The following is an 18372-nucleotide window of genomic DNA, read 5'->3' on the forward strand; positions in this document are numbered from 1 at the left end:
TGGTGTCTATTTGGAGTTTTGGTGCAGAAACAATGGCTAGATGCATCACCGAGATGGCCCTGCTAGACTCCAATTCAGACTTTGGAGCGCTGGGCTATTTGAGTTGTCTGCTGTGGTTGAGATCATAAACTTTAGAGGTCTTATCTGCAAAGCACACCTGAAAATGCAAGCGAAAACAAACAGCTTAGAGTGACCACGGCTGCTCGGCCGTTTGAAATATTCCATTTGTCACACGTTGGCTTTGTGGTTAGGTAGTCTCTGACACACGGCAACGGCGCCCGGTGAAAAGCGCACACAGAAAAACGCACTTGGTAGTTGTTTATCGCGGGAAACACAACTTTAACGCCCAAAGTTGACATCCGGTCATAAAAGAATATGGCTGCTGCGGCCAGAGCCCGGTAGACAGGCGGTCGGTGCACTGGGCCACGTGAGGTCACAAGCACATTCAGGTACTATGAGGATTTTCGCACATCGTTCAGCACAAAATTAAATTATAAGTAGCCTATCCACCCCGTGCTACACACTGGTTCCATTTTAAACATCATAGTTCTTAAATTCAATCATGTTACATTTGTATGTGTGAATGAGGCTACTTTATAATTAGTCTCAGCTGCATGCCACAATCAATAGGAAAGCGTTTTGTCTAATTTACAGATATATGCCAGTTTGCCAAAATAAAACGCAACCGTATAAGAGCAAAGTGATGTAATCTTGGTGATGGTTGTTTAATGGATTCTGAGTATATGTTGGCAACTCGGGAAATGGCCCATTTTAAAAGTTTTGCTGAGCTCATCGGTTGCATTAAGCACGTTTTTATAAGATTGCGCGCAATGACCTGCACGTTTGAGAGTTTCCCTGGCAGTCGTACATTAATTAACCTGCTCGTTTCCAAAACAATTAATCTGCTAGGAGCACAGAAACAGCCCCATAGATGTCTCCCTTTCGCTCTCAATGAGCGGGAGCGAAGAGAGTGAGTCAATGGCCTGACGTCACCGCGGTAATGATTTGCTAACCCGCACGGAGTCCTGGTTTAGTGCGCGAGGAGCGGGCATTGTAAACTACAGTACCTAACAATGCGAATGCCGTCATAACAGCACTACATGAAATAAGGGCAACCCCAGGTAAGTTCAAAATAACTCCGGATTATTGATGTTGATGTGCGCAAATGTCACTCTTACATGTCATGCGCGTTTGTTCGCATTTACAGTGGGAGACATCCAGACAATGTGTTGCTTTGAAATACAGCGAATTCTTCTGACCGTTCGCTACAAACTGTCTACTGTCTTGTTACCTTTTTGTGTTAACTGGCTATCTAGGAGGGCAGGAGGGGGATGTTTATTTATTAGTATAGTATGTACGGCTGTCAGAGTAGCCTATGAGTAGACTACATTTGATAGAAGCCCTCGCTTGTAGGCAAAAGTAAATTAACTTGGTCAACCGTGAAGTAGTGAGAATCCTGTCTGGTCGTTTGGACGCTGGGGAATCGTGCGTCGCGGCGTGCACTAAGGACTGTTGCGTCTCATATAAAGTATTTCGAGGTGTCGGCGAGCCCATTTTCTTTCTAAAAACGACCGTAGGCTCCTACAGGTTTTCCTTAAAGTCGCGAGGATGTCTGGAGTCGTGGGGAATTTGACGTTGTAAACCGGAGCACGTATTTGGTGATGCAGAAGTGGCGACGATCCTCTGTAGCAGTCAGTGCTCAATCCTAACCCACCCTATTCGTCATGCATCTGACCTTGTCAACCCCTAATGAAATATACATATTATGAAAATATATCGGCCAATCAAACATCCTGGTCGCATAGACAGATGAAAGCTAGGCTGTGAGCCCAGGCTAAAGCTGTAAACATCCCACCTAAAACCTCTCACGGTTTCCTGATAACTTTTGTGACCGAGCCTTTCAGTTGAAAAAATGACTTGTGGACGCTCTTGATTTGTGATTTAATAATATCATCATCAGAGCGCTTGGCGAGGGGAGCCAGAGCAGGGTAATTGGTTATAGGCGCTCATGATACCATGATGTAGGCGTCGGGTCGCACGGCTTCTGCCAGACTGCTTACAGACGAGGGGAGAGAGAGGGTAACCTTACTGCACAGAAAGGCTCAGTCGATCAGGATTTGTGTGATATTTTCCAATTTTGTGGTTGTAAATGGTACCGAGCGTCTAGACGCAGCAACGTTTCTGTCCTCCAGTTTAGACGCGAGCTCATAGTGCAGCGCGATAATGTCTCACACGTGGACAGTTGAAAGACTGCTTCTATTGATCTAAATAAAAATATCAGTCTAAATATTGTGAACAGAAATATATATATTTATACTGCGTGTCTGTATAAGGCAATTCCGTATTTGAATCTGTTCAAGTTTTTTTTAACGTGTGGATATTTTCATTAGATCTTTGCCTCGGTCTTTTTGTTATATTTACTATTTTAACAACTGCATCACTTTGTGTTTACATTTCTACATGAGCACAAAAAGTATTTTATTGTTTTTTAGGAATTACCATAAAATTAAATTAGGTAATTTGTAAAATGTACAATTAAGTAAGCCTAGTTACTCTGTAGGTGCATGTTTGTTATTTCGAGATTTATTAGGCGAGTTAAACATTGTATTGCGGTAGCATTATACTGTTGTGCATAGCCTATTATTAATACAAATCTGTATCTCAACAGTATAACCATATACTGGCTTAAGTTATATTTTCTATTTCCTATCATGTTTCTTGTGATTTTTAGAAAATATTCTGAGGTTCTGTAATTTACCATATTTCATTGTAATGAATTGCATAATAGTCTATAGGTTCCATAAAATATTATTTTCTCTTTGTGTATTTTGTCTACTGTGTGTCTTGTGAATGATATGATTTAATGGTATTTATATTGTATTTAAACAAATTATTGTCATTGCATTTGATATTTGAGGGAGTGTTCACACTTTGTGTAATTCATTTACAAGTGCACAAATCACGTTTAGTCCTGCCATATAGTCAAAGTTATTTAGTTTACAAATCAGCAGTTGACAAGATAATGTGATAATGTAGGCAAACTTCTAGTTATTCCAGTAGGTCTTATTTTGACGATAAGACACACATTATATCGGTGCTGGAAAGCATCAAATGCTTTTAATGCTGCCAGGGGTGTTTGGAAATGGCACAGGCATGAGTCCGCGGAACGTATCCCTGCATTTTAGGGAATCAGTGATGAGAAATGCATTAAGCACTAAACAAGTGGAATATGTAGCCCTGTCGGAACAGGCCACAGCACAGAGCAGAGTGCAGCCGCACAGCACAGCACAACACAACACAACACAGCTCTACGAGATGGCTCAGTTAATGTGGTGTTAGCTGCACAGAGGTGCTCACTCACTCACACACACACACTCACTCACTTAAACACTCACTCGCTCACTTGCTCAAACACTCTGATTTTCAGGTGATATACTCCCAGCCCGTGGTTATTGTTTGTCCCCAACAGAAATTGTCATTTTGCCTCAGAGTGTGTACTTAACGTGTTACCGATTAACACACATTACTGCCTGAGTGCCAGTTCTAGGTCTGTCTTAACGGAGAGAAATTAGATTTAGCTGTGTAATGACTGATTATGGGGCCTTAACCCTGGTGGTCTGGCCTCAGCTGGCCACAGCGGTAGTTCAGAGGTGAGAGGCTGACCCTGCTCTTCCTCTTTCTTCTGTTCCCAGACTGGACGTTGTCTCATTTACAGGAAGCGCGAGCGAGCCCCCGGAATACAGTGGATCCTGATGAGTTGGGCTGGAGTGCTCGGCCGTTATGGATTTGAGTAAGATGGGCACGATCCACCTACAGAACCCCAGCCACCCCACGGCGCTGCTGCACAAGGCCAACCAGATGCGCCTGTCGGGCACGCTCTGCGACGTGGTCATCATGGTGGACAGCCAGGAGTTCCACGCTCACCGGACCGTGCTGGCCTGCACCAGCAAGATGTTTGAGATCCTGTTCCACCGCAGCAGTCAGCACTACACGCTAGACTTTCTCTCCCCAAAGACCTTCCAGCAGATCCTGGACTACGCCTACACTGCCACACTACAAGCCAAGCTGGAGGACCTAGACGACCTGCTGTACGCCGCCGAGATCCTGGAGATCGAGTACATCGAGGAGCAGTGCCTGAAGATCCTGGAGACCATCCAGTCGTCCGAGGAGCACGACTCCGAGATGACCCTCACGGACAACGGCACGGAGGAGGAGGAGGAGCGCCGAGGGCGCCACCTCAAGAGCACACTCATCTCCAAGAAACATTCCACGCCCGAGGGTGGCTTCCCTCTGGGCGCACGCCATCGCCTGGCGCTGTCCGCCGTGGGGGACCCGCGTCCACCCACCACCGGCTCCTCCCCCCACGGTCACCCCACCCTGAGCCCCACCAAGGCAGCGGTGGACAGTCTGATGAGCCTGGGCCAGTCGCTGGCGCCGGCGCCCATGGAGCGCGTCAAGACTGAGCTGATGCAGGTGGACGAGGCCTACGGGCACGAGGGCGGCTCCTCCAGCAACGGCGACGGAAACGGAAACGGCGCCGACGGAAACCGCGGTCAGGACGGCCCGGGCACTCCGACCCGCAGCAGCGTCATCACCAGCGCCCGTGAGCTGCACGTCCCGCGCGACGACGGCGGGCCCGACGTCCAGATGGACGTGGGCCCGGCCGGGCTGACCACCATGGCGGGGCTGGCCGAGCGGCACCTGGCCTCGCTCTACTCCGCCCTGCCCGCCAACCACGGTGGCATGCCGGCCTCGGTGGCGTCGGCGATGCCCATGTCCCCTTCTCTGGCCATGTCCATGGAGCTGGGCGCCTACGGCAGCCTGCTGCAGCAGAGCTTCATGCAGCGCGAGTTCTTCAGCAAGCTGGGCGACTACACTGCCGCCGTCAAGCAGGAGAGCCAGGCGCACATCGACCGCTGCGACATCTGTGGGTCGAGCTCCCCGACAGCGAGGCCGTCGAGCAGCATAGGTAGGTCCCAACACACACACACAAACACACACACACACACACACACACACACATAGGTAGGTCCCAACACACACACACACAACACACACACACACACACACACACACACACACACACATAGGTAGGTCCCAACACACACACACACACACACACACACACACACACACACACACACACACACACTCTGGGGTGTTTTTGGTGCTGTGGGCTGGCTGATGCTGGCCAGATGTGGTGTGGGGCGAGCCCTGAGGGCGGCCTAATTGGATTCAGCTTAACTCCTCCACTGTGGCGCTGGAGGTGCTCCACTGGGCCTCCTTTTCTCTCCTTCTCTCCTCTCCTCTCCTGTCCTCCTCTTCTCTTTTCTCCTCTCCTCTGTCCTCCTCTTCTCTCTTCTCCTCTCTGATCCTTTCATCCTCACCTCTCCTCTTCTCACACAAGGAAAGCCTTATTTGCATGGTGCACAGACCAGGCTTCCCGGGCAGGAAATGATGGCCGCTGAGTGGAGCAGGCCGCTGACCCCTGCGCTGTGACCCTGGGCCTGCAGGGAGACCCCTGTCAGAATGATCTGCTGTAGGCATGCCCTGTTGGGGGTGTGTGCGTCATGTGTGTGTGTGTGGGTGGATGGGGGCAGGGGTATTTTCTTTAGAGTTAACGCAGGCCTTGAACTCTTCGCCCCCTCCTGTGCTGTTCACCTTTGTACCTACCTCAGGTGAGGGTCTCTCTGTGGCTGTGCAGCAGGGGCCGGGTGGGTGAGTGGGGAGGGGGCAGGGGGCCCCGTGCAGGATTCTAACTGGGGGCCGCAGGTTTCACGCGCAGACGGCCACATTCGCAGTCATTAAGCGCCAACAGGGGCACCTTCTGAGCCCGCTGGTTAAACACAGACTATATATTCACAGTAAAACAGGACTCCGCTTCAATATGTGCACAATGAGAAATGGGTGCGGATTTTAAGAATATCTCCACATTAAAGTTAATGCTGTTAGTAGCCCATGGGCACACAGGGCTTGAGAAGCCGCCTTTGTGTGCGCCTCCATATCTCACCATGTAACTGGTGACACAGAGCATTTTTCCCATTCGTTCTGATGATGCCCACAGACGCACAGCGCTTAAGCAGCCATAATTCAATTTCATAGGCATTCTGGCACATTGTTTGAGAGATGTGTATTTGTGTGAAATCTTAAGGCGAGATAAGGGGGGGAGAAATCCAATGTAGGTCATGAGATTCTGTTCCTCGATTAAAAGCAGCTGCCTGTACAATTAGATGACAGACTTGTATGCTTGTGTTTTTCAATTGCAGCCCAGATTTGCAATTGAAACATTTTTTAGAGTGTCTCGCATTTAACAAGTCAATCTAGTCATGTGCAGGGCGGTCTGCCCGTGTGCAAAAAATAGCCGTCATTTGAAGATTATTTGGTAGCCAACAGGTCAGCCTAAATGAGCATAATTGCTACCAGACGTCACAGCTCTGTCTGATCAGAGTGTGTGTGTGTGGGTGTGTGTGTGTGTATGCGGGCGGGCGGGCGGGCGGGCCCAGGGGCACATGCAAGTGTTGAATGTGTCTGTGTTTGAATGGATTCATTAGTAAATAACTATTTCCTGTGTATATTTAGTTCCTGGCTTTACTGACAGAGCGGTGTTGAGCTGGCTGGAATATGGATCTTCCCCCACTGCAATCTCTCTTCCTTTAACACACACACACACACACACACACAGACATATTGATATCTCATTGAGATTTATGGCGGAGGGATTTCTGTAAACAAAGCAACTTGTTTGTTCTTCCAGTATGGCTAAATCAAATGTTTGCAAGCCGATGCGACAGCATGTTTGAAATGAAGACATGCGCGCAGACAGACGCATGTGATTTCTTTAAGGAAGTGTGTGTGTGTGTGTGTGTGTTTTTGTGTCCGTGCGTGCGTGTGGGTGTGTGTGTGCGTGTGTGTGTGCGTGCACAGGCAAAAATGTCAGTGTTTTGTGATCATGGTGTAGATGTACATGCTGAACCAAGATAAAAGTGTGTTCTTCTAACCGCGTTCATGTCTAGAAAAACACTTATCGAAGATTGAATTATACAGTGTTTTTTTCTGATGTAAATGTTGGTCAGGTTAATGTTAGAGAGGATTTTTTCTGTTTTGGTGTGTAATGAGGGCTATTTTAATGTGTTTTAGGGGTATGTGAGTGTTTGTGTTCTTTGGAGTATTTTAATGTGTGTATGCAATGTGTTGCAATGAGTGGTGTTTATTTTCACGTTTTGTGTTGTAGCGGGCTATTGAAGTGTGCGTGTGGATGAGGAATGTAACCGCGTGTGTGTGTGTGTGTGTGTGTGTGTGTGTGTGCGTGCGTGTGTTTTGTGCTGCTGTAGCAGTGTGATTTATGGGGCTCAGTGTGACCCTATCATATCTGTTTTGCCATCATAAACACTGAGGCCGTCTCGAGCACATTGACTGGCTCTCTGCCAAAGCCACGCACTGCTCTTAGCCTAGCTTTCCCTTCCTGTGTGTGTGTGTGTGTGTGTGTGTGTGTGACGCCTACCACGCTTCTAACATCTGTGTCATTTCTGGATGGAGTGAAGGTTGCATGGTGCGCACAAACCATGCACATATATGTACACACACGCGCACACACGCACACTGGAGCGTTGACACTTAAAACGGGAGGCTGTTTCTTATCTCTGCATATCAGAAAGAACTGATAACCCCAGCGGCTCAGAGTGTGTGTGCGGTGCAGATTGGCGGATAATGGACCCTACACTTCTGTCAGAGACAGATAAAGTCTGAAAAACGTTACGTGAACCATAGCACACCTGATACCCCCATACACACACACACACACACACACACACACACACCAGTTTGTTCCTGCGCGCAGTTTGAAGCGAATAACTACAACCTGTGTGTCCTGTCTGAGGACCTTGTGTGCTATCTGATTCTGCCAGCTTAAAAATAACACTGTCCACAAACACCACACACACACACACTCTCTCTTTCTCTCTCTTTCTGTCCTTCTTTCTTTCTTTCTTTCTTTCTTTCTTTCTTTCTTTCTCTCACACACTCCGTTTTGCAGTCACACCTTTATTCACTTTCAGTCACACTTACACAATCATGCTCAAACTTTCTCTCTCACACACACACATACACACACACACACACACACACGCATGCATTCCACACATGTTTTAGTCCGGTTCTGCTTCTCCAGATACCCATGTTCGACTTCAGCTCTCCTTCCTGTAGACGGTCTTGTTTGACCCTAGTTCTCCTTCCTGTAGACGGCCATGTTTGACCCTAGTTCTCGTTCCTGTAGACGGCCATGTTTATATGAGTTCTCCTTCCTGTAGATGGCCATGTTTGACCTTAGTTCTCCTTCCTGTAGACGGCCATGTTTATACCAGTTCTCCTTCCTGTACACGGCCGTGTTTGACTCCAGTTCTCCTTCTCCAGACGTTTGAGAGTGTAACAGGAGCCTGAGCGCTAGTCGGCATGAGCTCGTTAGCGTGTGCCAGGCGGAGGGCTTTTCCGGTCAGTGGAGAGGCAGCTGGGGCAGGGGTTGCCTAGGCAGACGTCAGCGTAGGTGGGCAGGAGAACCGGAGTGTGTGTGTGTGTGGGTGGGGGGGGGGGGGGGTCCCTGTGATGGAGACTGCTCAGGTTATTGACTACAGGATGGGGGTCTCGGGGGCCGGCTGTGTGTGAGTACTGTAATTATTAACATAATGATTATTGGCTGGCTCCTCTGCTCCACACGTTTCTGCTCAGACACATTCACTCTCACACACACACACACACACACACACACACACACACACACACACGCTCACACTCACATTCCTAGAGAGCAGCGAATCCCTGCTGTATGCTTGATTTGGTATCTCTGTTGCGTTCATCATGTAGAAGTTCTCCTGTGTGTGTGTGTGTGTGTGTGTGTGTTATCGAGGACCGGGCTAGTGTGTACTAGTCAGTGCTAACCAGCGCTGGACGGCGTTAGCCTTGAGGGCTGTTGGCCAGTGCTGATGTTTCTGTGAATGCATAGCACAGAGTCTGTGGCCGGAAGTCTGAGCTCTTATGCAAACCGCTTCAATGAGGCCAGAGGCATTGAGCAAGCCAGAGCTGCAACTTCTCCTTTCTCTCTGCATGTCCACACACACACACCTCTCTCCCTCTCCTCCACACTCCACTGCAGGCTGTCATGGAGTTCAGCATTAACCAACATGCATTGCTGCGCTGTTGTTTGGTGGTTGCGCGAGCTGAAGCAGGTTACGAAACCCCCCCCCCCTCCTCCTGGGCCTGACTGCATGGCTGTGGTCAGAGAGGGAAGGACTAGTTGGAGCTGAGAGAAAGCAGAGGTCACCACCACAGACATAAATGCGTATGCATGGACACGCCGCGCCAAGCGCCTTGCCTTGCCTTGCGCGCATGCGCCGCGCCGCGCGCGCCGCGCCGCATACGACGCGCGCGCGCCTTGCGCCCCGCATGCACTCTCACCCCTATACACATCGTGAGACCATGGTAAAGGCGTCTCTGCTCAGATAGAGACAGAGAGAGAGGCAGGTGCCAGTGTGTGCTAAAATTACCTACAGGTGTAACAGTACCTGCAAACCCCACAGACACACACACTCTTCCAGGAATCCGGGTACTCTCTTCACACTCTCCACGTGTACAGGTGTATTGGCTGCACAAATCCACCATGCACAGGGTTACACACACACACACACACACACACACACACACACACACACACACACACACACACACACACACACACAGGGGTTCCAAACAGTGGGGGTCCTTCTGGGTGAAAAGCACAGGCTTCAGCCAGGTGTGTGTGTATTTGTAACGAGGAGTCTAACAAAGCAGCAGTGTTTAGTGGCGGCAGTGTTTAGCGGCGTCTAGCGGTGGCAGTGTTTAGCGGCGTCTAGCGGTGGCAGTGTTTAGCGGCGTCTAGCAGTGGCAGTGTTTAGCGGTGGCAGTGTTTAGCGGCGTCTAGCGGTGGCAGTGTTTAGCGGCGGTATCTAACAGCAGCAGCGTCACGCGGCTGGAGCTGCTGCAGAGGATGGCGGCAGACAGAGCTTTTTTCAGACTGTACATTTGTAAAGTCACGCTTGAGGAAAAGGTAAAGTGAGGATTCAGCTGTGTGTGCCTGAAGCAATTCAGGGAAATGTGAGTGAGTGAGTGTGTGTGTGCCTGTGTGTGTGTTTGCCTCTGTGTGTGTGTGCCTCTGTGTGTGTTTGTGTGTGTGAGCATGCATGTGTGTGTGTGTGTGTGTGTGTGTGTGTGTGTGTGTGTCTAGTTGCATGTGTGTCTGGCGGTGTGTAGCTGTCTGGTTTTCTGTGTGTAGTGTGTTTATGTGTGTGGCAGTCTCACTGTGTGTGTGTGTGTGTGCAGGGCTGTCTGTACATATTTAGTCCTGGGCTGATGCACTCCCTCCTCCAGTCCAAGGAGCCGCAGATGCCGCCCCGGCACGCTGCAAAGCATTGTGGGAGGTGTTTGTGCGAGCTGCTGAGGAATCCCTGGAAGTACTGAGATCCCCGAGCACTCCAGCCACACACACACACACACACACACACACACACACACACACACACACACACACACACTATTCAGAGGCTAACAAAAGAGCTAATTAGAGGCCCTGTGTGTGTTACCAAGAGAGAGAGTGACACAGAGAGAGAGAGAGAGAGGAAGAGAAATGACTGGAAGGAGTGCGAGTGTGTGTGTGTGTGTGTGTGTGTGTGTGTGTGTACAGGGAGGAAGTGCAGTGAGTGATATCAGAAGGAAGAGCACATAAAGTAGGTGCTGTAAAGGGCTGTGTGTGAGACACGTGTGTTTGTATGTGTGTGTGTGTGTGTGTGTGTGTGTGTGTGTGTGTGTGTGTGTGTGTCTAGCACACTACAACTCTACCTGTCACACACACACACACACACACACACCAGGCACCCTCTGAAGTGCTGCACAGACCGTTAGCATGGAGCCAGTGAGGGTAATAAACCCGTCGTAAACGGCCCCCTCTCTCTCACACACACACACACTCACACACACGCGCACACACACACTTGTCTTGTCCAGTGTGTTGTTCTGGTACTCTGGTACAGTGAGGGCAGCCTGTTGTTGCTGCATGCGAACTGTGGTGGGAGCAGTGTGGTCTGGAGGCGGAGCGGCATGGGCCCTGGGAGATATTTACCCATATTTACACACTCTTTATTTGTTTACGTCTAAGAATGTAATCATCGAAATCCACATTTCATATGAATTACACCAACGAGGAGTACACCAACAACAAACACATCATCAGAACAAAAAAACAACTTTTCAACAAAAACAACTTGTGTGAGTTTTTAGTGTCATTTATTTTTCTTATTATGTACATTACTGTGTGTGGTGGGAACGTGTGTGTGTGTGTGTGTATTTGTTTATGCAATATTGTGAGTGTGTTTGTTTGTGCTTGAGTGGTAATGCTGTATTTAAAAAATGTGTGTGTGTGTAGCTGGGCAGTAGTCCCTTTACTGTAGGTTATGTTTCATGGCCTTCTGGTCAATCAGCAACTGGCTGAAGAGAGAGGTGTGGTCTCACAGCCCTGTGGCCTTCCACCTCTGCTCCTCTCTCTCTCTCCCTCTTTCTCTCTTTCTTTCTCTCTCTCTCTCTCTCTCTCTCTCTATCACCCCCTTCTCTCCGGCCCTGACCTCTCTTTTGTCCTGCTCTCTGTGTTTTCCCTGAAGAGGAGTGGCCTTTTGTTCCGCCTGCACCATTCTACTGCCCCCGGGGTGGCAACAAAGCTCTCAAGCCGGGGGCATTTGTCCACTCACACACAGCCGGAGTGACCGTGCACTAACATGCACTCAGACGAACAAGTCTGACCAGTAAAATTGTATAAAGCGCACACACACTCGTCACTGACCAGTGTGTGTGCAGTGCTTCTAGCTGGCCCTGGTGAGGAGGACACGGGCAGTAATGGCTAACAGGCAGCAAGCTGTGCCAGGAGAAAGTTGAAAGTTGAGGGCCGAGTTGTGGGGGTAGTGTTCTGGTGGGTAAAGTTAGGTGGTTAGGACTCCTAGGCCGCCCCCCCCCCCTGCACACCCACCGTATAATCATGTCCACCCCAGCCAGCCCTCCCAAACCCCATTGTCTAAAGCTCCTGTGGAATCCAGTTGGTCAGGACCCAAAGTCTCCCCTGAGCGCTCCCCTCCCCCGCTCCGACCCTGTATCTGCCGCACACAGGATGCTTTCAGGCTTTATCAGTGCCTGCCAGGTCAACTCTCCAGGGTCAGGTCAAGCTTTTGCCCTTTGACCTCTTGAGTATGCTTTTTGTTCTGCTCTCTCACTCTGTAACCCAGTTTAACATTCAGCCCCGGGTCTCCTTTGTGTGTGTGTGTGTGTGTGTGTGTTTCATATTTGTGTAGTTGGGATCTTTTGGTAGTGTAGTTGTGCTATTGGTATTTTAAAACCTAAGGAAACTTGAATGTCATCTGGGCTGGTTTGCCTTCTTTTTCTGAATGACTACTCCAATGTAGCTGTCTGGAAAGAGTGACTTGTTTCTTTCTGCTCATAGATTGGCTCAGATGGTTCCACAAATCTTAAAGACTTTTACATAATGCACATCAACCCAAACACATCAGGAAGCCATTCAGACGTTCCTGGCTAATTTTGGTTCTTTGCTAATGATGTTGGTCTGTGGACGACCACATTGCCAAAGTGCTTAGAGAAACTTCCTTTTTAATGTTTTAATTCTGGCATTGTTTGTTGATGGATCTGAGGGCTATTGTGTGCCTTTACGATTTGGTTAAATTTTTATTTATACGACCGTCGATCAGTTGCGTAAAACTGTTTGCTTCCATTGTTTATTATGGAGTGAGGAATGCGCGTCTTTCCGAGGGATAAGGTTTCAATTGCCATTTTGGTCGAACAAGCGCCAGCGGTGTTGACAGACGAGCGGAGCTGATAAACGGGCTTGAGAGAATAAGTAACGCGTGGAAGATCGAGTGCTTGTTTAATTAGGTTACTAATTTTCATAAGATACGCAATGCGAAACTGAGATGGGTTAAAACACAAACACGAACACAAATTAAATAGTGTCGTCTTACGTTTGTGCTAAGTGACTTTGTGTCTTGATCAAACAGAACGGAACATTTCCTAAATTACATTAAAGGAGAATATGCCGTTGTACCGCTGGGGGCAGATTTAGGGGTTTCGTTTCTTTGTTTGATTTCGTTTTGAACCCAGTGGAGGATTTGATCCAGTGCGCATGGAGCCAGGGACCCACACGTCAGTCAACAGCACAATGAGGAACTGGGTTGTCCTGGCAGCGTGGTTTGAGATAAGGTAGCCCTGAAGAAATGAGTCTCTGGAGATTCACTCCCAACAGCCCCCCTTCCTCCCCAGCAGCAGATACTACACTGCTGCTGTCTTAACTCTTTTAGAGGAAATGGGAAGAAGGAAAGAAATAAATACAGAATATTTGTAATGTTTTAAAAAGGATTCCCCTTAGTTATCCAAACGCATCTCAAATCTGAGTGTGTGTGTGTGTGTGTGTGTGTATTTTTTTCTTTTTATCTGAATATTTCTCCCTCCTTGTGCCCTACCGCCATCAGACTTGAAGTGTTGGTTGCTGATAGAATGAGGGCATGTAGGGAAGTACACTGCTGTTATTGGGGCGCGCAGGGCAGGGGCACCCAGCGGGGCCCCCAAAACCTTCTGAGTGTGGCCGGCGCCTGGCCCTAACGCGGTCCTGGTGTGGCGCAGCTCCTCCGACCCACGGCGTTTGGCACACGCTGAAAAAAAAACTGACGTGTGAAAGCTAACATAGCAACGCTCTCAGCACCTTCTCAACATATTGTATACACACACGGCGAGCACTCTGACTTTTAATGGCTTTATCTCTAATCTCATTTTCACCTTCTAGTCATTTTCTTTTTGGTCGGATGAGTGACATTTCTTTGAATGAATGACATTTCTTTGAATGTTTCGAGAGCGTTCCTTTCATATGTGCACAGAAACGCCACAGGTAGTGGTTTTGACAGGTGAGAAATAACAGGTGGTTAAGAGGGGCAGGTAAAACTCTGATCTTGCTGATGGATTAAACACAGCTGGGACTGCTGCTCTCCTGCATTTGGGAAAAGAGGTGCAGGATGTGTCCCCCTTCCGTCAGGACGGTGGACAGACAGTTGTGCGGATGTGTCCCCCTGTGAGCACATTGAGACAGACAGACAGACAGTCAGACTGTGGGGATTTTGGGACAGACAGACAGTGGTGCGGAATGCGTCCCCTCCGTACGGACGTTGGGACGGACAGTCGTGCGGACACACCCCCTCCTGAGCGCTGCTTTACGGGGCACATGAGACGCTCCGTCTCCCAAATCCCTCCCACCTCCTCTGCTCAGCGCTGACACACGCCGCCACGCTCCCTGCCCGCCCGCACGGCACATTCACAGCTGACATTTTGGGATTTGTCTGGAGAGAGGGCAGAGACAGTGTGAGTGTGTGTGTGTGTGTGTGTCTATGAAAGATGCTGGCTGACATTAGTGCCTCTTAGACTGACGGAGAAGGGCTGAGGGTGGAGAGGGGCAGACAGGGAGCTGTGTGTGTGTGTGTGTGTGTGTGTGGATGGATGGATGGACAGGGGTCGACGGCTGGGCTAAAGGTCTGAAGAGGAGGAGGAGAGCTTTGGGTAGCCTTCCTCACTCTGAAATTGGAAATTGGTCCTTTTTAAGCCTGTGTGTGTGTGTGTGTGTGTGTGTGTCAGAGGGAGGGGTCTTTGAGCACCAACACATGGCGGTGATAAAGGGGATCCTAATGTGAACGAGCCCTCGTCTCTCTCTCTCGCTCTCTCTCTCTCTCTCTCCCCCCCTCTGTTTGTGTGTGCGCGCGTGCGTGCGTGTGTGTGTGTGTGTGTGTGTGTGTGCGGCGTGTGCGTGCGTGGAGCAGTGCAGAGCGAGGCTCCCGGAGGTTGAGCATTGGTATTCCGGTCAGGAAGTGCGTCGGAGCAGAGACTGAGTGAGGAGGTTTGAGACGTGTCCCCAAATTCACTGTAGCTGTGCGCTGCCTCGTGGCCCATGGAACTCAACAGAACCCAACCAGACAGCTTGCCTGCACACTGCACACTGCACACACACCAGGGACATGGGATAGATATAAATATGTGAGTGTGTGTGTGTGTGTGTGTCTGTGTTCATAAAATCTGTTTGACACAGAATGCCAGTATCGGCGGATGTCAATGAGTGTAGAACTGCCCCCACCTGTGTGTGTGTGTGTGTGTTTGCTCTCTGTCTGATGACCTCCCTCATTGGTAGTGTGCGCGGTAGCTGCAGTGTTCCATCCCCACAGGTCCGGTGCGGAGCGGTTCGGAGCAGAGCGATGTGTGTCTGGTGTGGTTCGCCGCCTGTCGCGGTGGAGAGGTTCAAACAGCTCCGGCTCTCCCGGTCATTAATCACGGCGGTCGGCAGGAGGGAGGGGGGGGGGGGGCGTTAGAGAAACACGCTTCTCCCCCTGTCTCTCTCCGACGTCTCTCCGCTTTATCATATGGACGGGACCTGCCATTTAAATGTGTGTGTGTTTGTGTGAAGCAGTGCAGTCAAACCCATGGCTGATGCGACGCAGCATGGTGTGTATGCTGTGCACGTCGGCTGCTTGTCTGCACACGCTGCCTGGGACGTGGCCAGACGCTGTGTGTGTGTGTGTGTGTGTGTGTGTGTGTGTTTGGCATGTACTTGTGAGGCTATCACAGGTGGCATGAAGTTTTCTATGATGTTTTCAGATATTTTGGGTGCATCTGGGTGTGTGTTTGTCGAGAGTCCAGCCGAGTTAGTGGGCTGGGTGTGTTTAATGTCTGAAAGATTATGAGTCCCCAAAAATGTGTGTGCGCACATTCACACATACACATTCCCTTCTCTGTGTTTACCTGTTGGAATTAAAAGTGTCACTCAACAGGTCTCTCTTTCTCTCTCTTTTTTTCTTTTCTTTCTCTCTTTCTCTCTCTCTTTCTCTCTTTCTCTCTCTCTCTCTCTCTCTCTCTCTCTCTCTCTCTCTCTCTCTCTCTCTCTCTCTCTCTCTCTCTCTCTCTCTCTCTCTCTCCCCCCTCCCTCCCTCTCTCTCTATCCCCCCCCTCTCACCCTGACTCTTCTCTTGTTCTCTTCCTGTGGTGTGTTTCCGTAGGTCTGTATCTCATCCAGCCTGGCTATTTTTGTATGCTGTGTGTGTGTGTGTGTGTGGGAGGCTCTGGTCTGGGGGGTGGGGGGTCTAGGATGACGGAGCAGATGCCTGGCATTCTGGAAAGTGTTTGGATCATCGCAAGTCTTCCCCTTCACCCCATGCCCCCCCGTCTCCCTCCGGGTCAGCAGTCTTACCCAACACACACACACACGCAGTCCTGTGTTTACCACGTGTCAAATATCGGGGCCAGCGATGTGTATTTCTGTGTGTGTTTTGAGACAGCCATAATGTCACGAGGTGTGTGTGTGGGCTCGCAGTGCTGATGTTATTATTATGGCTGTCAGTGCGGAGAGTGATGGGTGTTAGGCAGGTGTGTGTGTTTGGGTGTTTCGGCGATCATTGGTGGGGGGGGGGGACAGAGGTTAGTGTTAGCGTTAACGTTAGCGGCCTGCCGGGAGGGACAAACCCTCCTCTGCCATCCATCTTGTGTAATTATTAACGTCTCTGTAACAGAGAGAGAGGGGGAAAGAGGGAGAAGGAGAGAGAGAGAGAGAGAGAAGGCAGAGGAGAAAGAGACAGAGAGAAGGAGAGGGGAGAGAGAGAGTGAGGAGAGAAGGGGAGAATGCGAGAGACAGAGAGAGGGGGAAGAGGAGAGAGAGAGAGAGAGAGAGAGAAAGGGGAAAGAGAAAGAGAGGGGGAAGAGAGAGGTGAGGGCCGTCCCCCTGTCTCCCTGCTCAGAAATGCACATCACGAGCCTGCAGCGTGTGTGTGAGTGTGTGTGCAGAATGCATATGAAGGCGATGGCTGCTAGAGACAGAGAGAGAGATGCAGGCAGACGGATGGATGGAGTGAGTGAGAGAGAGAGAGAGAGAGAGATGGAGGGAGAGGGGGGAGACTAGGGCGTGCGGATGAGTGTTGTGTTGAGAGAAAAACTGAGAGAGCAAAGCAGGCTAAGCGAGAGAAAGAAGATGAACGAAGGATGGAAGAAGAGAGAAAGATGACAGAAATAATGGAAGGAGGGTAAAAAAGAGATAGAAGGAGCCAGACTGTGTGTGTGTGTGTGAGTATGAGAGAGAGACAGGCAGGCAGATAGATAGATAGACAGACCCAGTCATCGATATATGTGCTTGAGAATTCAGACACAAGTGTTGGTTCTGCTAGGGATATTTCAGGAGTATTTGATACGTTTTTATTAAAGAAATATTTGAAAGCAACAGTGGACAGTGAGGGTCTAGACACCAGAACACTGTGTGTGTGTATTGGGGTGTTGGAGCTGAGAGGGTGGAGGCCTTAATGCATGTGATTAGAAGGGAGGCGGGGTGGGGGGGTCTGTGCATGTTTATGGGTGGCCGGTCATATAAATATTTGAGGAGCAGTGTTGTAATGTGGCGTTTAGTGACCAGAGATGCTCGATCGGTACCGTAGAGAGGCGAAATCCTGACGGAGCTTTTCTGAGCCGCTGTTTGGTCATAGCGCAGCGCTTCTGAAAGGCGACACTCTGAAACACAGACGTCTGTTATCATTTAACATGCCTCCACTCTGCCCCACCACTCCTCTCCTCTCCTCTCCTCCTCTCCTCCTCCTCTCCCTCTCCTCTCCTCTCTTCTCCTCTCCTCCTCTCCTCTCCTCTCCTCTCCTCCTCTCCTCTCTTCTCCGCCACGTCTGCTCCCACAACACCCTGGCTCCGGCTGGACTCCGGCTACATTCTGGTTGTGTTCTGGCTGTGTGTTGACTATGTGCTGGCTCTGTTCTGGCAGCATTCCGGATGTGTTCTGGCTCTGTGCTTCAGCTCTGTTCCAGCTCTGAGCCGGCTGTGTGCTGGCTTTAATCCGGCTCTGTGCTGGCTGTGTTCCGGCTGTTAGCTGTGTGTGCGCTGGCCCTGTTCCGGCTGTACGTTGGCGCTTTTCCGGCTGTGTGCTGGCTGTGCACTGGCCCTGGTCCGACTGTGTGCTGGCCCTGGTCCGGCTGTGTGCTGGCCCTGTGTGCTGGCCTTGTTCCGGCTGTGTGCTGGCCCTGTTCTTGCTGTGCTCCGGCTGTGTGCTGGCTGTGCGCTGGTTCTGTTCCGGCTGTGTTCTGTTCTTACTACCCGTGGGAGCTCATTCAGGATGGGTTCCTCCAGTGCTGATGGGATTGTGTGCGATGGTTGCATGCTGATCTTTTTAGGTACTGAGTGTGTGTGTGTGTGTGTGTGTGTGTGTGTGGCCATTGCTCGCTGGAGTGTAATCTGACAGAGTACAGCCGTCTTCATGTTGCTGCTTTTATCTGGCAG

At 50.0% G+C, this 18372-nt stretch overlaps 1 protein-coding gene across 1 annotated transcript in view; it reads left to right on the plus strand.

The window, feature by feature from the left end:
* Positions 1-1030: 1030 nt before the first annotated feature.
* The window catches only part of zbtb16b (zinc finger and BTB domain containing 16b), a 57273-nt gene continuing 39931 nt past the window's right edge, over positions 1031-18372 (plus strand). The window contains 3 exon segments of the mRNA XM_048265840.1: positions 1031-1121; positions 3693-4930; positions 4933-4969. Coding sequence (XP_048121797.1) covers positions 3781-4930; positions 4933-4969 — 1187 coding nt within the window. The 5' untranslated portion in view covers positions 1031-1121; positions 3693-3780.

Source organism: Alosa alosa, chromosome 16 (assembly GCF_017589495.1).
Source record: "Alosa alosa isolate M-15738 ecotype Scorff River chromosome 16, AALO_Geno_1.1, whole genome shotgun sequence".
Classification (NCBI taxonomy): Eukaryota; Metazoa; Chordata; class Actinopteri; order Clupeiformes; family Clupeidae; genus Alosa; species Alosa alosa.